Source organism: Phocoena phocoena, chromosome 11 (genome assembly GCF_963924675.1).
Source record: "Phocoena phocoena chromosome 11, mPhoPho1.1, whole genome shotgun sequence".
In the NCBI taxonomy this organism is placed as follows: domain Eukaryota; kingdom Metazoa; phylum Chordata; class Mammalia; order Artiodactyla; family Phocoenidae; genus Phocoena; species Phocoena phocoena.
This window is the reverse complement of record NC_089229.1, coordinates 63,449,161-63,469,152: the sequence shown is the minus strand read 5'-3', so window position 1 is coordinate 63,469,152 and position 19,992 is coordinate 63,449,161. Positions and strand designations below refer to the sequence as shown.

Sequence of the window (19,992 nt, the reverse complement as noted above, 5' to 3'; positions counted from 1 at the left end):
CCACCCCCTCGCTGGAGGTGGGGGTCCCTGCAGCCCCCGCTCCCTCTTCAGCGCAGAGCCTAGTTCTCTAGGACTAAAGGCGCTAGGGGCAGCGGAGACTCGGTCCTCTCATTCCCCGCCCGCAAAGACCCACTAGCGCGCGGTTAGGAAGTTTCCCCCAGCGTCTGACATCTACTGTACCCTGTCTGTATTTGCAACCTGACCCTTCAGTGCAGCCTGGGAGCGGCAAAGGGGGACAGACAGAAACACAGGGGCAAGACAAAGGATCTGGGGCGCCCCCATCCCCACACACCCCATTTCCACTCTCCACCCCTCCACCTCCCGGGCACACACGGAGAGCGTCGTCTAAACCCTATTTCCAGGACTACCCACCCTCCTATTTCCTGGCAGCTCCAGCCAGCCGCGGCGTCGCTTAGTGACGGATCGATCCATTCCCTGGAGGGTCAAGTTGAGGCTAAGAAAGGCTTGGATGCCTAAAAGCTGGGTTTAAACCCCCTCCCCCAAATCTCCTTTTAGACTTCCCCTGCCCCAACCTCCGCCAACCACCGGTCTTCACCACCTCCACCTGCTGGCCCAGCCCCCTTTCCCATTACATTTTTCTTAGGGGAAATCTTCTAAACCACGCACCCCCAGCTCATCCCCCGCCTGAGCTCTCCTCAGGTCCCTCCGGGGGAGGAGAGGCTGCCAGGCTCTCTGAGAACCCCCATGCTGCAGAGAAAGACGCCTCGCCCCTGCGGCTGAGTCTGCCCGAGCGGGACCAGGCGCTCGCCCGTCGTTCTCCGAGGGGCGGGCGGGGCGGCTCGGGGTGGCCCGGGCGGCCTGCGTGGCGCGGGGAGGGAGGGAGGGCGCCGCTTCCCCTGCCCCCACGAGGTCCCGAGGGGAGGGGGGAATCCCTCGGCGGGAGGCCTGTCCCTTTAAGGAGGCAGCCCTGCCTGGGTGTGCCCCGTCTCCATGGTTACCCCGGTGCTGGCTGCGGGCGCCGGAGGGAGGGAGGGAGGCTGCCGCTTCTCCCCGACAGAAGGAGGTAGCTGCGGGGATCTGGTACCCAGCGGAGCCCGAGCCGGAGCCGACCCGCAGCCGAAACGGGAGCCGCTGCGGCAGCCACCTCGAGCCGAAGGTGCCGAGAGCACAGAGGGCGCGGAGCCAGGAGACCGGGAATCGTGGGCGGCCGGGGCGCGAGGAGCCGCGCGCCATGCTCCGGGCCCCGACGGCGGGGACGCCCCCTTGCGCGCGGGCGGCTGGCGGGACCTGCGAGTCCGGGGTGGGCATTGCCCCCCGACGGCTGCGCTAGGGGGCGCGGGGCCCGGCGGGGGGCGGCCGAGTTGGGCGCCCTCCCCCGGCGCTGAGCCCCCTCGCCCCGGAGGGATGGGGCAGGCGGCCACAGCCGCCTAAGATGCCGGCCATGCGGGGACTCCTGGCGCCGCAGAACACCTTTCTGGACACCATCGCCACGCGCTTCGACGGCACGCGTGAGTCCCGACCCTCGCCCCACTGGCTCCCGGACCAGCTGTCCCTGGCCAGTGTTCCCGTCAGTCCTGCACCCAGACACCTCAGCCTGGAGCCCTCCTGCTCTCGCCCTCTCTTCCCCGAGCCCCACTTTTAGCTGGGACCACCGTCTCCTTCCAGACGCCGTTTCCGAAAAATTCAGAGTCAACACTGCCCCGGGCCAGGCAAAATGGCTAGAACTCTCTGGGTTTGGGGGCCGGTCATGTCGTCTGTTCCTGGGGTCGCGAACCCCGACCTAGTCAGTGTAACCTATCCCATCCCTGCGTCTGGCGCTATCCCACCGAGACTACCCTCGAACTGGCGGGTTGGGAAGTGAGGCAAGGAAGCGGTGCTCAAGGGACAGCCTAGAGGCTAAAAAAACAGGTTTAGAAAAGAGGTTTGCAAACCAAGATAGAGTAGGCGGGACTCAGGAGAGCACTGTTAGTCCAACCTTACCTCACCACCTAAACCCACCAGCCTAAACCCACTGAGCCCTCTAGCCCCAAAAGGATAGGTTTGGGGACTCCCACTAAGACTGGGGAAGTTTGGAGAAGGTGACCAGAGCTTCTGGATCCTGGCTTTCTGGGGCTCTGAGCACTGGGAAAGTCGTGAAAGCCCCCTCCCTTCTCCTCCTCCCTCAAACTCACCCCCAGTGGGGCTTCCCAGCTCTCTGCCTCTGTCTCTGGTTCCTGATAGGGGTGGAAGCCCATCTCTGAGACCATCCCCACCCCAGGCTTCTCCATCTGCTTTGCCTGCACTTGGCTCCCGCAGCCTGCTGATTCAGCGCCCCCCACTACCCAATACACTCCAATACAGCTCCAGGCTGCCAGAGCTCAGCTACCGTTCTTACACCCCCATTGTGGATCACATTCACTAATTCCTGAGCCAGGGGCTCAGGCAACTGGGGCTCAAACAGAGTACAGAATAGATGGTGGCTTGGATTGCCTCTCCGTCCAAGTGTGTCTCGGTGGGAGGAGCCAAATAGCCAACCCGAGTACCTGGCTGGTGAGTGAACCTGGCAGAAGCTGGCGGGGCGGGGGGAGGGGGGCTGAGGCTGGCCTAGAACTGGTCCTGCAGTCCTCCTTTGGATATCCCTAACCCCACCCCTTACCCCAAGCTGCTCAGGTCACACTCCAGAGGGCACAGTACCCACACGGGGCTGCATTCACCAACCTCAGGGCTCACACATGCCAATTCTTGAATGCACTTATACACACGATGCTAGGAGTGGGACCTTGCAGGGCACCGACACACAGGTGACACTGTAATTCCTGTTCATAAACAGCTCCTGTCCTAACCCTCCCCCAACCCCCCATCCCAAACACTCACACACAGGATTCCTGGGATTTGTAACACCTACCCTTTGATTGCAGGCAATTGGGAAAGGAGGGGTAGTAGACCCTGTGCCCCTTCACCCCACACCTCCTCTGAGGGGTGCTCTCTTGCAGATAGTAACTTCGTGCTGGGCAACGCCCAGGTGGCGGGGCTCTTCCCTGTGGTCTACTGCTCTGATGGCTTCTGTGACCTCACGGGCTTCTCCCGGGCTGAGGTCATGCAACGGGGCTGTGCCTGCTCCTTCCTCTATGGGCCAGACACCAGTGAGCTCGTCCGCCAGCAGATCCGCAAGGCCCTGGACGAGCACAAGGAGTTCAAGGCCGAGCTGATCCTGTACCGGAAGAGCGGTGAGGGGCCGCCTGGCCAGCCTGCCTTACTTTCGCGGTCTCACCCAGCCTGGTACCCACCCCGTCCAAAGTCCCTCCTTTCCAATCCCATCTTCTCCGTCTCCCCATCTCATCCCACCTTCCCCTCTCCTCTTTCTCCACCCCTCCTCTTGTTCCTGGCCCCTCCTTTCTTCGGTCCTCATCCCAGTCTCAGCTGGTACTCATTTTCCCATCTTGGATTTTCCACCCCAGCAGAAAAATGTCCCCATCTTACTTAGCAGGACAGATCTATGAACACACATGTCTGACTGTCGTCTCTGCTCTCCCTTGCCTTCCCCCACCCTGATGGACCGAGTCTAAGTGTCCTGAGTGGAGCTGGCATGTGCCTTGACCAGGGGTGTCAATGGCCCCTCTGTCACCTTGCCTCGGACGGAGAATGGGAGCTGGGCTGAGTCTGTCTTTGTGCCCAGGGCTCCCGTTCTGGTGTCTCCTGGATGTGATACCCATAAAGAATGAGAAAGGGGAGGTGGCCCTCTTCCTGGTCTCTCACAAGGACATCAGTGATACCAAGAACCGAGGGGACCCCGACAGCTGGAAGGAGACAGGTGGGTGCCTGTGGGGCTGCCGATTTGGCTGCTGCGGCTGGGGTGCTGGGTACCTCAAGCCTTGGCGGGGCTGTGGTGGGCCCCCCACCCCGCCTGCACTCGCGGACCCCTGCTCTGCTGGCCGAGGAGCCTGTGCTGCTCTCATCTTCCCAGGCCCAGGTACGGAGAGCCTGTGGAGACAAAGTTGGACTTTTAAAGTCAACTTTACTAAGAAACTGAAAGAAACAAGTTCCACTAGTGCCCGTGAAGTACCATTTTCCCACCAATCAGTGAGGCTGAGCACAGACCCACCTGGTTCCTTGTCTTCATGCAAACCTGTCTGGGGAGCCCTGGCCAAAGCCCTCTTTTAAGTCCTCATGGTCTTTCCCCTCTTGCATCCTCTACGGGCTGGGGGTGGCCTTTGGACAGCTCACAAAGCTGTCATCAGAAGCTGCTCCAAGGCCTCTTTGCCATTTGGGGGTGTTGGGGGTACTCTCTGTTCCCCATCCCCCGCCCCCAGCCCTGGGCGGCCTCGACTCTGCCCAATGGCCTCCTGCTAGCTCTGCACTCCCCCACCCTGGGAACTACCTCCCACTCCCCTCTCAGGCCTTTCCCTGTGGTGTTCCTCTCTTGCCTGGATCCAAACCTCCTTCTAGAAGCAGGCACTGGGGGGAGTGTCTGTAAGCACCCCCAGGACTGCCCGTTGCTGGTGTTGGCAAGTGACTCCAGGAAGTGAGAAACGCTGGTGCCCCCAGCTCTAAATAGACTAACTAGGCGGTGAGCCAGACCAGTCCGTGGGCCAGCAACTGGTGTCCTACCCGCAAGCCCCCGGGCTGAGGCGTGTGAGTGCTTCGCCCATCATTCTCTCCCGCCCCTCTTCTTTTGCAGGTGGTGGCCGACGCCGATATGGCCGGGCAGGGTCCAAAGGCTTCAATGCCAACCGGCGACGGAGCCGGGCTGTGCTCTACCACCTGTCTGGGCACCTGCAGAAGCAGCCCAAGGGCAAGCACAAGCTCAATAAGGTGGATTGGCGCTAGGGTGTGTGTTTGGGGGGTGGGGCAGGGTAGGGGCCGGTTGAGGAGATGGAGAAGGGGAACCAAGCCCACCACAGAGAGAATGTCCGGGGGCTACTCAGGCCCCACCAGCACTTTGGGGCTTGTGGTGAGAATGTCACATGCCTGATCTGTCGAAGGTATGGTGGAGAGTTTTGGCCCTGGAGTCAGATGGGCCCTGGCTCAATCTTGGCTCCTCCCCGAAGCAGCTGTGTGACCTCACCTAAGTCACTTGAGTTGACCGATCCTCAGTCTTCTGATCTATAACAAGGGGACTCTGATGCCTGTGTCAGAGGTGGTTCTGAGAATGCAGGGAGAGAAAGGAGGCAGATGCCTGTCCCAGACCCTATCCAAACTCAGTCTGTGCCAATTTCCTGTCCTCCCTGCCTGGACCTGCCCTGCCTCTCATTCAGGGGGTGTTTGGAGAGAAGCCAAATTTGCCCGAGTACAAAGTTGCTGCCATCCGGAAGTCACCCTTCATCCTGCTGCACTGTGGGGCACTGAGGGCCACTTGGGACGGCTTCATCCTGCTCGCCACCCTCTACGTGGCTGTCACCGTGCCCTACAGCGTGTGCGTGAGCACAGCCCGGGAGCCCAGTGCCGCCCGTGGCCCTCCCAGCGTCTGCGACCTGGCCGTGGAGGTCCTCTTCATTCTTGGTATGTGTGCTCTGTGCCTCCCACCCCTCCCTGGACCAGTGACCCCGCCAGGCTTTGATGGGGATAGTCTGCATGGCTTCCACTGCCCCCCAGTGTCCCCCTTGCCCTCCCCCGTTTATGACCCGTGGCCCTGGAAATCAGACCTAGGCTCCAAATATGTCTTCATCACTAATGGGTGACTTGGCCCTGAGCTAGTCGTAGCCTCTCCAAGCTGGTTTCTCCCTCCATCACATAGGCACACTATCCACCCTCTGGCTCACTGCGAAAACTAAGACAATGCAGGTAAAGGGCCCAGGACAGTGTTACACCCTGAGCAGGTGCCCAGGAAAATGTGGCTCCTCCCCACCGGTGCTGACCCCGCCCCAACTTCCCCCAGACATCGTGCTGAATTTCCGCACCACGTTCGTGTCCAAGTCGGGCCAGGTGGTGTTTGCCCCAAAGTCCATTTGCCTCCACTACGTTAGCACCTGGTTCCTGCTGGATGTCATTGCGGCGCTGCCCTTCGACCTGCTACACGCCTTCAAGGTCAACGTGGTCAGTGCGGCTGGGCTGGGTGGGCTTTGGGGCAGGACGGGGGGGCCGGCCCTGGGGTGACCTCCCCCTCCCCCCACCTCAGTACTTCGGGGCGCATCTGCTGAAGACGCTGCGCCTGCTGCGCCTGCTGCGCCTGCTCCCGCGGTTGGACCGCTACTCGCAGTACAGCGCCGTGGTGCTGACCCTGCTCATGGCCGTGTTCGCCCTGCTCGCCCACTGGGTGGCCTGCATCTGGTTCTACATCGGCCAGCGGGAAATCGAGAGCAGCGCCTCCGAGCTGCCTGAGATCGGTACTGGAGGCTGCCTCTGTGTGTGTGCGTGTGTGTGTGCGTCTGCCCAAGGAATCTGTTCGCTTGAGGGTCCGTGCGTCAGGGAAATGTGAGTCCAAGTGTGTGTCTATCAGGGGATGTCCGTGAGCTGATGTAAGGTATCAGAGAGATGTGTGCAAGTCTGCCTGTGTACATGCCCATAGGTGTGTATCAGGGGCATGTGTGCCAGTAGGTGTGTGTTTGTAAGGAGAATGAGGGGGCTGGCGCGTGTGTGTGCAGGTGGGAGCGTGACAGAGCCACCTCGAGGCAGGCCTGCTCTCCTGCAGGCCCACGTTGTGGAGGAAGCCTGGTGGGCTGCCTGGGGGAGTCTGTTCACCCATCATGGCCTCCTCGTGGTCAAGCTTGTGCCACATTCACATTCGCCCACTCCCTGCCCAGCTGGGTACCCCACCCCTCTCAGAAGACCTCTCCAGGGTTGCTCCGATGCCTGGCGCTTTCCGGCCACCCTCTCAAAAGCTCATCCCCCACCATCTTGGCCCCTAAGGCCCCTTGCCCACTCCTGTCACCTCCGGCAGCATGGTTCTCAGCTGCTTCAGCCCTTCCCCAGCCCAAAATGCAGCCTTTCTCTGCGTCCCACCAGCGTCTTCACTCTCATTTCACCTCCCCTCTCGCAGCTCCTCTCTCTGCTCACCTCCCACTCATGTCTTAACTCCTGCCAGGAGGGCTTCCACCTCCACCTCTCAATCCCAGATGTCACCCTGAAGGTCACAGTGACCTTCTGGGGCCAAACTCTTATCCCTTTGAAGTCCCTGTAGCACCTGACCCTGCCAGCCATCTCTCTGCCCTGTGAGGAGGCCTCCTCCTGCCCCGGCCCCCCGCCTTGCTCTCCCTGGGCGATTCCACTGGCACCACGGTGTGAACATCTCAACTTCCATCCTCTCTCTCTTGTCTCCAGACCGTTCTGTTCCAACGACGTCTAACTCTCCACGCCCGCAGATCCAAAATTGGACACACCTTCTTCCTCCCATGCCCTCCAGCCCTCTGGCAACTTCCCCGTAACTGGCCTTTAGCCCCCGTTTCCAGTCAGTGGGCAAGAGCCCAGCTGCTCAGATGCCTCCCCCCACCATGACTGTCTTCTCTTGATGGAGTTGGTCACCAGGAGTCCAGGTTGGCCTTAGAAACATGCTCTGATCAGTTCCCAGGGACGAGGAGACTCCCGCTAATCCTCCCTCCCTCGCCAAGCCCACGGAGACTGGTGTGTAGCCCGGAGGCCCACTTGGATATTCCCCAAAGCTCTAGCTGCTGAGTACAGGAACCGACACGTTCCAGGCAGTATGTCAGCTCCTTGGCGCCCGCCCTTCCCAGAGGAAGGCTGTGGCGGAGGCGGCTCTGGGGTCAGACGTCCCCAACGAACATGCTCAGAGGACTGGGAGATGGGTAACAGTGATGTAGAACCCCAACCCCTACGTGGGTGACACACCAAATCCCCAGGTCAGTCCCCTCCCCACACACAACCCAGACACCCCGTGTCTTGCGTCCATGGGGATCCTCCATTCTGACCACGTCACAGGGGCTGCTGAGCTGACATGAAGAACACCTTTGGCTCCCAGAAGGGCTCTGAGCCCCTCCACGGAGAGCATGGGGCTTGTAAGGGGCAGGCTGACTGTTGGGCAGATCGCACCCTTGAACCCTAAGTTCCAGAGGGGCTAGTTCACATTAGGGGAGTTCCCAAGTCCTTCACATCATCATCTGCCCCTTCTTTCTCCAGGGAAACTACCCCCCAGCTGGGTGGGAGCCACGCCCAGACCTCCCTAAGTCCACCTCGGGAGGGATGTCCATGGGTGAGGGTGGCGCCTCTTGTTGGCCCAGCTCTGTCTGGTGGGAGGTGCCTTCCCCTTGCCTCCTTGCCTTGGTTCTACTGCTCCACTGCCCTGGTGTGGACATAAAGTTCCAGCCCCAGAATCCCATTAGCCCAGTGGAGATGGGCTGGATTTTCAAAAGACTGTGCTAAACACTGAGGGAGGTGGCTCAGAGCATTTCTCAGTATGAAAGCCTCCAGAACGGCCTACGCAGAGGGACCATCCCGCCACCAGCTCCAGGGGCTGACAATGCCCCATGACCAAGACTGAGTAAGGGACCCCTCTGCATCCTGCCCTCATCCTCCTGCTTCTCCACCCTCCAGCCCCCTCCTCACCCAGATACCGGCTTCACCTCAGAGGCCCAACTAAGTAACGACTGAAGGGTTTTGTGTACTTCCTTGCGTTCTCACAGCACATCTCAAATAACAGGAGGGTGAGTCCTCACCTTGGCCCAGGACTTTACACATCCCCCCAACTCCTTAGCCTGGAGTTCGCTCCCTCAGTGCGGACCCCACATTCTAGCTAAGCCAAGCTACTCGCCTGTACTTGTCTCCAGCTCTAGGTTTAGCCCACACCTTTCCCTAGATCAGGAATGACCCCCTCTCAGTTTGTCTCAAAACTACCCATCCTCTGAGACAAACCACCAGTGTCCCCTTTTCCGGGAAGCCTTCTAGCTCTAGCCAATAGCGTGTGGGTTTGAGCCCCATCCCGGGACCCTCGGGTGCTGTGTACCTCTGAGACGTCGCTGCAGTAAGCTTCTGGGGGTCCCCCGGCTCCTGGCACACGTGTGTGAGATTGCTGAATGGATGGGTGTGTGGTGAGAGAAGAGGTGTGAGGGCCACAGAGAAGAGCAGCATGTGCGATGTTAGGGTGAGTGTGGAGTAGGGATCTGGGGAGGGGCACGTGGAGAGGTGGGTCCCAGCGCAGCCTGTGGTCCTGGGCCCACCCTCTGGACTTCTATGCTAGATCTGCTCTCTCTCCCTTGCTCCCCATGGCCTCCAGCTCTGCCAGGACCCCTGGGACCTCTGTGGACCCTGGGAACCCCCATCTAACACCCTAGAATTCCCACAGCCCTCCAGCTGGGCTGAGTGACTCTGGGCGGCTGTGGGCTCCTGAGAGACCCCAGTACGCAGCCCCACCTCCTCCAAGGCCAGACCAGAGAATGGGGGGTTGAGGAGGAGACTGGGGCGATCTTTATTCTCCTCTCAGTGTCCCAGGCTGGCTTGTGTCTGCGTGTAGAGAGCTGTGTGCACGGCGGTGGCCTGCCTGTCTGTGGCCTCTGAGTGCACTCACCTGTGTGCTCGTGTCCATGCAGGTGTGTCCCTCTCCTACCTGGGTGTCAGTGTGCAAGCGCCCGCGTACCCTTGTCTCTCCCAAGCGTGCACAGGCCGTGGCTGTGCTCCTGGGACTGTGCTCACACACGTGTGTCCTTGTCCTCTCGACTGCGTCTGTAGCCTTACTGGTGTGTGCACACATCCACGTCGGTGTGCCCGAGAACGCGTGCATGAGGTTGGGTGGTGTGTGTGGTGGTGGGGTGGGGGGGATGAGGCTGAATGGGGGGCGGCTTTCCGGAGCTCAGAGAAAAAGCAAGAGGAGTCTGGGAGGACAAGGCAGAGGAGGCGGCCCTGCGGATGAGGCTGTGGCTGGTGCAATGAACCCCCCAGTCCCTCTGCCCCCCTCCAGCTGGGCCCACCGCCCCGGGATTAGCGCCAGCACGGGGAGGAAGGTGCAGAGCTCCTCACTCCAGCCTCGGCACCCAGAGACACCGTCTGGGGAGATGAGTCTCAACCTCGTGTGCTTGTCTTGGGGAGGGGTGAGGGGGTGCACAGGGGCACGCAGGGCTGGCAGAGGAGGGACGGACATGGCAGGAAGCCGTGGGGGGTGGATTTGCAGCCATGTGTGTCCCCCCCCCGGGGGTACCAGCAGGCACCCCTGCGCCCGCAGTGCAGCAGTGCTGTCCTGCCCCCTCCCCAGGCTGGCTGCAGGAGCTGGCCCGCCGACTGGAGACCCCCTACTACCTGGTGGGCCGGAGCCCAGCTATAGGGAACAGCTCTGGCCAGAGTGACAACTGTAGCAGCAGCAGCAGCGAGGCCAACAGGACGGGGCCCGAGCTCCTGGGCGGCCCCTCACTGCGCAGCGCCTACATCACCTCCCTCTACTTCGCACTCAGCAGCCTCACCAGCGTGGGCTTCGGCAACGTGTCTGCCAACACGGACACGGAGAAGATCTTCTCCATCTGCACCATGCTCATCGGCGGTGAGGCCTGCCCCGTTCCCAGTCCAGGGCCCTCTCCCCGACTCATGCCCTGGGCCACCCCTCCCTCCCCACCTCCCACAGGGCCCCGAGGTCCTTCCCAGAGGTGCTTCCGCCTAGGGGCCCCAAGGAACCCGAGCCCAGGGCCAGGAGAGCCCACCTGGCCGCAGGACTCCACCCCACACAGCGGCCGGGGGCCTTGCCCAGCGCGGGGCTGCGGGAGGGGAGGACAGATGTGTCCCGCACGGTGTCCGGCCGGGCCAGGCTGGTCCTGGAGGTGACCCCTCTCGCCACCCTCCCCAGCCCTGATGCACGCGGTGGTGTTTGGGAACGTGACGGCCATCATCCAGCGCATGTACGCCCGCCGCTTTCTGTACCACAGCCGCACCCGCGACCTGCGCGACTACATCCGCATCCACCGCATCCCCAAGCCCCTCAAGCAGCGCATGCTCGAGTACTTCCAGGCGACCTGGGCGGTGAACAACGGTATCGACACCACCGAGGTGCGCAGGCCTCCAGGGCCGGCCCTTCCAGCCTTTGCTCCTTCAAGGAGTGTGCGCTCGGCCTAAGATTCCCAGGAGCAGCGGGCTGGAGGGCAAGAGATGCAGAATTCTGACCCCCCTGCCTCCGCTCTGTCCTGGGCGGCCAGCGGCAAGGAGCAGAAGGCAGCCGGGCCGGCTCGGAGGCCCGCCTCCACGCTCGCTAGGTCTAGAGGCCCTGCTCACTGCCGGCCAGGTCTAAGGCCGGGTGGGGGAAAGCAGGGCTGCCCATGGGAGGCGGGGAGGATAAAGTGATTGAGAGGGAGGCAGAGGCGGCCCCCCTCACTGATTGGACCCTGTGTGGAGCTGGCTGCTGTGCGATTGGGGGGAGGGGGGAAATCAAGGCCCCTCCCACGCCTGCCCTTGCTCTGAGGCCCTCGGGGTGGAAAGGGCTGGCGGGAGGCTGCCTCCCACTCTCCACCCTAACCTTCGGCACCTGATCCCACCCACAGCTGTTGCAGAGCCTCCCGGACGAGCTCCGCGCAGACATTGCCATGCACCTTCACAAGGAGGTCCTGCAGCTGCCCCTGTTTGAGGCGGCGAGCCGCGGCTGCCTGCGGGCACTGTCCCTGGCCCTGCGGCCCGCCTTTTGCACGCCTGGCGAGTATCTCATCCACCAAGGCGACGCCCTCCAGGCCCTCTACTTCGTCTGCTCTGGCTCCATGGAGGTGCTCAAGGGCGGCACCGTGCTCGCCATCCTAGGTTTGTGAGGGTGGGACGGAGGACGCCAGGGCTTGCGGGGAGGCGGGTGGAACCAGGGCCCCATCTGCAGAAAACGCGGAGAGAAGACGCAGGCAAGGCCACCAGGGAGAAACAGCCAGGGTGGGGTCAGGGGTAGCCGTGGAGCCCTGGGCAAAGCTCAGAGCGGACCCAGTGACCACAAGGCGGCAACACAAGGAGGTGAACTCAATCTCACGGGTGCTGTAGGCCAGACTGAGCGAAGGACCAGCCTTCGGTCTGTGAGGGGACGGAGGGGAGCATTTCCTGTCAAGGAGGAAAATCAAATGCTAAGGAGGAAAGTGCTGGAAAGTGTTCAGGCAGGAGAAAGGGAGGCATGGACGCCATTTTTTTTTTTTTTGGCGGTACGCGGGCCTCTCACTGTTATGGCCTCTCCTGTCGCGGAGCACAGGCTCCGGACGCGCAGGCTCAGCGGCCATGGCTCACGGGCCCAGCCGCTCCGCCGCATGTGGGATCCTCCTGCACCGGGGCACGAACCCGTGTCCCCCGCATCGGCAGGCAGACTCTCAACCACTGCGCCACCAGGGAAGCCCTTTTTTTTTTTTTTTTTAATTTATTGAAGTAGAGTCGATTTACAACGCTGTGTTAATTTCTGCTGTACTGCAAAGTGATTCAGTTATACATGTATATATATGTTCTTTTTTAATATTCTTTTCCATTCTGGTTTATCACAGAATATTGAATATAGTTCCCTTTGTTATACAGCAGGACTTGTTGTGTATCCATTCTATGTAGAATAGTTTGCATCTGCTAACCCCAAACTCGCAATCCAACCCTCCCCCACCCCCCTCCCCCTTGGCAACCACAAGTCTGTTCTCTATGCCTGTAAGTCTGTTTCTGGTTTGTAGGTATGTTCATGTGTGTCCTATTTTAGATTCCACATATAAGTGATAACACGTGGTATTTGTCTTTCTCTGTCTGACTGACTTCACTTAGTATGATAATCTCTAGTTCTACCCACGTTGCTGCAAATGGAATTATTTCTTTTTTATGGCCAAGTAGTATTCCATTATATATATATATATATATATATATATATATATACCACATCTTCTTTATCCATTTGTCTGTCGATGAGCATTTAGGTTGTTTCCATGTCTTGGCTATTGTACATACTGCTGCTGTGAACATAGGGGTGCTTATATCTTTTTGAATTAGAGTTTTGTCTGGATATATGCCCAGGAGTGGGATTGCTGGATCATACGGTAACTCCCTTTTTAGTTTTTTGAGGAACCTCCATTCTGTTTTCCACAGTGGCTGCACCAACTTGCATTCCCACTGACAGTATAGGAGGGTTCCCTTTTCTCCACACCCTCTCCAGCATTTGTCATTTGTAGACTTTTTAGTGATGGCCATTCTGACCGGTGTGACATGGTACCTCATTGAAATTTTGGTTTGCATTTCTCTAATAATTAGCGATGTTGAGCATCTTTTCATGTGCCTCTTGGCCATCTGTATGTCTTCTTTGGAGAAATGTCTGTTTGGTTCTTTTTCGATTGGGTTGTTTGTTATTTTGTTGTTGAGTTGTATGAGCTGTTTGTATATTTTGGGAATTAAGCCCTTGGGAATTAAGCCCTTGGGAATTAAGCCCTTGGGAATTAAGCATCGTTTGCAAATATTTTCTCCCATTCCATAGGTTGTCTTTTCACTTTGTTTATGGTTTCCTTTGCTATGCAAAAGCTAGTATTTGATTAGGTCCATTCGTTTATTTTTGCTTTTATTTCTATTGCCTTCGGAGACTGATCTAAGAGAACATTGAAACGGTTTATATCAGAGAATGTTTTGCTAATGTCCCCTTCTAGGGGTATTATGGTGTAATCTCTTATGTTTAAGTTTTTGAGCCGTTTTGAGTTTATTTTTGTGTATGGTGAGAGGGTGTGTTCTAATCTACACGAGGCTGTCCAACTTTCCCAACATCCCTTGCTGAAAAGATTGTCTTTTTCCCATTGTAAATTCTTACCTCCTTTGTTGAAGATTAACTGACCGCAGGTCTGTGTGAACGCCATGCTTATTCACTGCAACCTCCCCCCGCCCACCCCGGCCAGGCCCAAGAGGGAAGATGCTACTTTCCTAGGGAAGGTCCTCGAACAAGCCCAGGGTTGCGATGGGTGACAGCAGAGCTCAGACTCTGAATACACTTCCCTTCTTGGCAAGAGAAAGAGGTGAAGATGAGGGATCAGTTCCCTAGACAAGGACGGGGAGATTGCAGTTTCAGAGCTGACATGATAATAATGCTGGCCGCAGGGGTCCCGCAGCGGGGTCAGCCCTGTGTCCCGGCCCTTACATGCTTCAACTCACACAAACCTCACAAAACCCAGTGCGGAGGAATGATCGCTATTCCATTTTGCGTAGAAGGGAACTGAGGCTCCAAGAGGTTAATGAACAGGCAGGCTAGGGCTAGAAGCTGTTCTGCTAACTCTAAACCTCAGGCTTCTGAACATTGTGTTCTTAGGCACTCTGCTCTGGGGAGACTCATCCCGCAGAAAGGGCGCGATTTCAGGGTAGCGGGCAACATGGGGCTGCAGGCTTCGGGGCTGTGGGAGGCTTTCAGCAGGGACCCCAGAGGGTGGGGACGCTGTGATCTGCGTGGGTCACGGAGGGCCTCACACACTGATGGAAAGAGCCAGGACCACAGCCAAATCCTCAGGCAGCAGCACTTGCGGACTCCCTGTGGGGACAGCTGACGCCTGGAGGGGCTGAAGTTTGTCATTAACCTGGAGAACCAGCAAGACCACACGCCCAGCAGCGACTGTGTGTCCATCCTCTCTTCCTTGAGGAGGATGGTCTTCCAACAGGAAACAGAAGAAAGAAATACCATGTGAGCTGAGAGAGGTGTCGTTCATGAGTTTGACTTCTCGCCCTACGTGGAGTTAATGCCAGGACTCTGAACAAACGGAGTTATGGCCACTCACATATGGCTGGCAGTCCTTGAGAAATGATGGGGAACTGGAGAGATTCAGAAGGGCAAAAAGGCAGATTTTGACAGTGGCAGACTGGTCACTCCAAAGCAAGATTGTCTAGTGGATTATTAAGCAGATGGTTTTCAGCTGGGAGCTGAGGAAGCAGCGTGGCTGGGAGCTGGCATGGGTCCTGAAAGAATCTCTCTTCTCTGATGCCAGGCACCAGGTCTCAGAATATCCACGTTCAGTATTAAGACAGCTTCACGGGTGGCCACCGCCTATGCCGTGGCCTTTGCCTGCAGAATTCCCCAGCACTGGGACTTAAGCCACCTTTGATCCATCCTGTCCCTACCCACATGTTCCAGATGAACTGTTTCCTCTGTTGACGTGGCCCCTCTGGATGCCCTGGTGGATGCCTGGTTCCCCAGCCCTCATCATGGCCTGGTTTTCTGCTTTGCCTTCACCCCATCCCCCACCTGCCTCCTTAGTTGAACATCCAGGTGCTTCCTGCCTGCTCTTTGCAGCTAAGGCTCACGGCACATCTAGCAGTGTCAATTCTGGCCCTTACCTCTGTGTATGAACTAAGAGCTAAGTGTGCAAAGTTAGTTGGGGAGGAAAGAGGCAAGACGAAGAGAGGTGAGCTGGGCGACGGTGCAGGGAGGACCTTACAGGCCTTGATGAGCTGAGCTGGAGGCTGTGTCTGAGAGGCCAGCCTGGAGGGCAGTCTCTGGTCCCTGAGACCAGTGGTATGGAACTCCGTCCTCGGTCCTGTCCTATTTCTCGTTTTTATCTCCCCTCTTGGATGAAGACAAGAAATACATACTTATCCTATTTCCAGCTGACACACGTGAGGACAGAGAGCTCATTGATCAGATGATCACACTGAGATCCAAACAGCTCTCCGAAGGAACCAGAAGGATGGCCTGAAACCAAGAAAATAAGATTTAACGACGATGCGTTCTGCACTTAAATTTGAGCAAAAGTCCATGAACATTTAGAGGAGGCCTTTAAGCTCAGTGAGTTCTGCTGGCAGCGTGAGGCAGCCCACAGCGGGGGTGGCAGCGAGCCATCGTTTTCCTTAAGGATAAGGAAACGCTGTCTAATCTCGTGAAATGTCTGGCCGTGGGTTGAGCTGCCTTGTGAGGGCCGTGAGTGCTCTGCCCAAGCCCTGGTGGCATGCCATACCTCTTGGGAATGATCGATAGGGGACACTTTTCAGGAGGGAAGGGAAGGAAGTGAACTTTGATTGGCCATCTATGCGTCAGGCACGTTATCTACACTAACTTATCACCGCGTCCCTGGTTGGAGGCATCCTATTTCATCGATTCTAAGTCACACATTTTTTCCCCACAATTTAACATCTCTGAGATTAGGATGCGGACTCGAGTTGATGCCATTTTACAATCGCTGTCAGCCAGGTGGCAGTCTCAGCCGGGTGGTGGGAAAACCCTCCATTGACACCTTCTGGTAAGATCGCGAAAGCACCGCAGACTCAGTTCAACGCAGGATCTCTCATATAGATGAGGCACCAGGGCTCAGGGAGGTGAGATAACGCGGCCCCCTGCCTTTTTCACTGTGCCACACAGCACTAACTTGCTGGTTCCACATACCGGTTCCTGGACACGCTCTACCTGAGTCACCTGCAGGGCTTAACAACTGTGGGGTCTCCAGTAGATATTATGATTCTGTAGGTAGTGATGGGCCCCGGGGAGTCTGGTTGGTTTAACTTTTCCGGAGGATTCTGATCCACAGGCAACCTGGGAATCACTAGAACTGGTGTCTCAGATCTGAAATTTGGGCTGTTTCAGCACAGTGCTTTGATCCCAAATGTGCTTGAGCACCGGGGTCACAGTGCTCTTCACCCCGAGCCTGTCTGAGGAGCCAGTGAGGCAGGCAGCAGGGGTCAGCCAGGGCCCGGGCCCTGCTGCTCCCCTCTTGTCCTGGCTGGAGAGGCCCCACTCAACCCCCATCTCGGCTCGGGTGGCTGAGGGGCAGGGCTTGCTGACCTCTGCTTCCTCTTCCCAGGGAAGGGCGATCTGATAGGCTGCGAGCTGCCCCGGCGTGAGCAGGTGGTCAAGGCCAACGCCGATGTGAAGGGGCTGACGTACTGCGTCCTGCAGTGTCTGCAGCTGGCTGGCCTGCACGAGAGCCTCGCGCTGTACCCCGAGTTCGCCCCCCGCTTCAGCAGGGGCCTCCGAGGGGAGCTCAGCTACAACCTGGGTGCTGGCGGAGGCCCCGCAGAGGTGAGGGTGCTGGGGGGCCTGGTGAGGCGGGCAGAGAAGGGCTTTGTGGGAGTGTCGTGTGAGCACCCCACACATGGTGGTGGTGGGGCTCTACGCCCTGCTGCCCCTTCACACTCTCACACTGTCCTTTAGAGCCCAGCCCAGCTCTGCTCAGCCGCCACTCCCAGCTCTCCCGGCCCATGAGACGGCCCGCGAGTCCAGCGGTACCAGACAAGGAGGCTGTGAGGTCACAGATGAGGGGTGGTGCCCATGGGTCGGGGCCAGGCAGGCCGCACGCTAGTCTCCAAGCCGCCTCTGCAGAGAGCCCTGCAGTGCCCCCTGCTTCTTCACAGTGACACAGGACTGCTCTGAAAGGCTTTTGAATTTTCCTGCCTTATCTTACTAATTCCAAACCGGTTTTTGGTACCAGGTCCTCCTGGATAGTTCAGTTAGCCTGAGGGACCAAGTAGAGGGACAGCGTGTCCACACTTGGCTAGCATTTTGAGGGACAGCAAACACCTCCGGGGCTTGGTGGCTTTGTGGTGGCAGCAGAAAAGCACCCCGTTCCCTTGCCGAGTCTCTTCCTTGGGAGGTGGGAGACACTGGGCATCCTGTTTAACAAAAACAGCTCCTCCCGTCTAGGGTGATGAGACCAGGTCGGGGGGGGGTGAGTGGGACGTAGCAGGAGCTCCCCACGATGATTCCCTGTCCCCCACCATCCCCAGGTGGACACCAGCTCCCTGAGCGGCGACAACACCCTCATGTCCACACTGGAGGAGAAGGAGACAGACGGGGAGCAGGGCCCCGCAGCCTCGCCAGCCCCAGCTGATGAGCCCTCCAGCCCCCTGCTGTCCCCCAGCTGCACCTCATCCTCCTCAGCCGCCAAGCTGCTATCACCACGACGACCGGCATCCCGGCCCCTGCTGGGTGGCAGAGGGCGGCCTGGCAGGGCAGGAGCTTTACAGGCTGAGGCCGGCCCCTCTGCTCACCCTCAGAGCTTAGAGGGGCTGCGGCTGCCCTCTGTGCCATGGAATGTACCCCCAGATCTGAGCCCCAGGTGAGCGAGCTCTGGGCCACTAAACTCTGGGCAGAGCTGCAGTGATAGGGCTGGGGCCCCGGCCAGGCACACCCCTGCCCTGGGTGCCCATCTGTTCCTCCAGCCTCCTCCAAGAAGCCTTCCTTGACTCCTCCTCCTCCCTGCTGCCCCCGGTCCACCATTCATGCCATGCACTGCTCAGAACTCTCTTGCTGTTTCACCTCATTCAAGTTTGAATCCCCAGTGAAACTGCGAGCTCCTAGAGGAAGGGACCACGTGTTACCCTTCGCTTGGGGCCCCAAGCCCCTGGCCCAGCTCCAAGCTTCTGCAGCCTCTGCGGACAATGGGGCATCTTGTCCCATGAAACACTGCAGTGGCTGTCTGTCAACTGATTTGTTGTCCTGTGTCCACAGGGTAGTAGATGGCATTGAGGACGGCTGTGGCTCTGACCAGCCCAAGTTCTCTTTCCGGGTGAGGAGGTCTGGCCCAGAATGTAGCAGCAGCCCCTCTCCCGGACCAGGTACTGGGGCCCGGGTCCGGGGGGAAGTTGGCAGGGCAGCCCCTTTGCCCTGGGAGCCTCTGAGAAAGTGGCAGGGCACAGACTTTGGGTGCCCTCTTGCCCTCACCCACCTGCATGGTTTGGGCAGGGCGGTGGGTAAGACCAGCACCTTGGTGTTGGAAGGTAGCTGGAATGGAGCTTGGTGAGATCTCTGCTGCCACATCTCTGTGTGACCTCGGTTCTCACCCCAGCTTCCCGTCTGTAAAAAGGTGGTTGTGCATGTTAAATGAGATAATGGTGCTGAAACCCTCAGCACCGTGTCTGGCCCACTGGGGGGGATACAGGACTGGGGAAGCAGAGTTGGAAGTGGCCCCTGGGCAGGCCAGGCGGCCCAGGTAGTGTCCCCTTGCCTGGAGGACAGAACAAGAGACAGGCACAAAGGCAGCTTCCTGAGAGAGAAGCACAAGCCAGTGTGCCCGAGGCCCCCTGGCGGTTTGCACAGAATTCAGCAACTCAGGTAAGGCTGTAAGTGGCTGTTCCTGGCGGCAGCAGGCCTGGCCAGGCCAGTGTGGTCTGCGCTAAGCGGGCGGAGGCCTGGACCCCACGCTGTCTTCATTCGCCAGCCCTGCCTGGTAACCCCACCCTACTGTCCACAGAGAACAGCCTGCTCACTGTCCCCCTTGGGCCCAGCGAGGTGAGGAACACAGACATGCTGGACAAGCTTCGGCAGGCGGTGGGTGAGGGGCAAGGGTGGGGGCGCCTGCCGTTGTAAGGTCCCCAGCCCACTGACCACGCCCTCCTCCCACCCTCCTCCCTTCCCTGCAGGTGATGGAGCTGTCTGAGCAGGTGCTGCAGATGCGGGCGGGGCTGCAGTCCCTTCGCCAGGCTGTGCAGCTCATCCTGGCACCCCACGGGGAGGGCCCATCCCCTCGGGCGTCAGGAGAGGGGCCCTGCCCGGCCAGCGCCTCTGGGCTCCTGCAGCCTCTGTGTGTGGACACTGGGACGTCCTCCTACTGCCTGCAGCCCCCAGTTGGCTCTGTCTTGAGTGGGACCCGGCCCCACCCTCGTCCAGGGCCCCCTCCCCTCGTGGCACCCTGGCCCTGGGGCCCCCCGGCGTCTCAGAGCTCCCCCTGGCCTCAAGCCACAGCTTTTTGGACCTCCACCTCTGACTCAGAGCCCCCAGGCTCAGGAGAACTCTGCCCCGAGCCCAGCACCCCAGGCCCACCGCCTCCTGAGGAAGGGGCTAGGACTGGGCCCCCGGAGCCCATGAACCAGGCCGAGGCTGCCAGTACCGGAGAGCCCCCGCCAGGGTCAGGGGGCCTGGCCTTGCCCTGGGAACCCCAAAGCCTGGAGATGGTGCTGATTGGCTGCCACGGCTCTGACACAGTCCAGTGGGCCCAGGAAGAAGGCACAGGGGTCTGACCGCCAGCCCCAAAGCTGCTGCCGGGACATGCTGCCATCTGCCCAGCCTCAGCGGGGAGGAAGGGTGGCAGCCACGCCTGGGACTCCGTGCTGCCCGCTGGCTCAGGGCAGGGAGCTTGAGAGCAAACAAACAAGGGCCTGGCACCGGACTCTCACAGGGAGGGCTAGAACTTACTTCTTCAGCCGCAGGCCCCAGGCTAGGAATCTTTGGGCTCCTACTTCTGGGGCCCTTCCTCACCTCAGCCTGCTCCTCTGACGTCTCATCTCCCTCTGCAGGCTGGG

The 19,992-nt window shown here is 59.2% G+C and overlaps 1 protein-coding gene across 1 annotated transcript; it reads left to right on the top strand.

Annotated features, from left to right (window-relative positions):
- The first annotated feature begins 1,393 nt into the window (after positions 1-1,393).
- On the top strand, positions 1,394-19,710 carry KCNH3 (potassium voltage-gated channel subfamily H member 3). The gene is made up of 15 exons (XM_065887174.1): positions 1,394-1,469; positions 2,934-3,167; positions 3,617-3,751; positions 4,619-4,752; positions 5,196-5,439; positions 5,816-5,973; positions 6,056-6,263; positions 10,076-10,357; positions 10,658-10,857; positions 11,346-11,595; positions 16,557-16,774; positions 17,479-17,810; positions 18,203-18,309; positions 18,945-19,021; positions 19,114-19,710. The coding sequence occupies exons 1-15, from the start codon at positions 1,394-1,396 to the stop codon at positions 19,708-19,710; spliced, it is 3,252 nt and encodes a 1,083-aa protein (XP_065743246.1).
- Positions 19,711-19,992: the final 282 nt, after the last annotated feature.

Excerpts from the sequence above, each read along its gene's own strand:
- KCNH3 (XM_065887174.1), top strand. The coding sequence starts at position 1,394 with ATGCCGGCCATGCGGGGACTCCTGGCGCCGCAGAACACCTTTCTGGAC. Across the intron at positions 3,752-4,618 it reads CGACAGCTGGAAGGAGACAG|GTGGTGGCCGACGCCGATAT; the intron begins GTGGGTGCCTGT and ends CTTCTTTTGCAG. Across the intron at positions 6,264-10,075 it reads CTCCGAGCTGCCTGAGATCG|GCTGGCTGCAGGAGCTGGCC; the intron begins GTACTGGAGGCT and ends CCCCCTCCCCAG.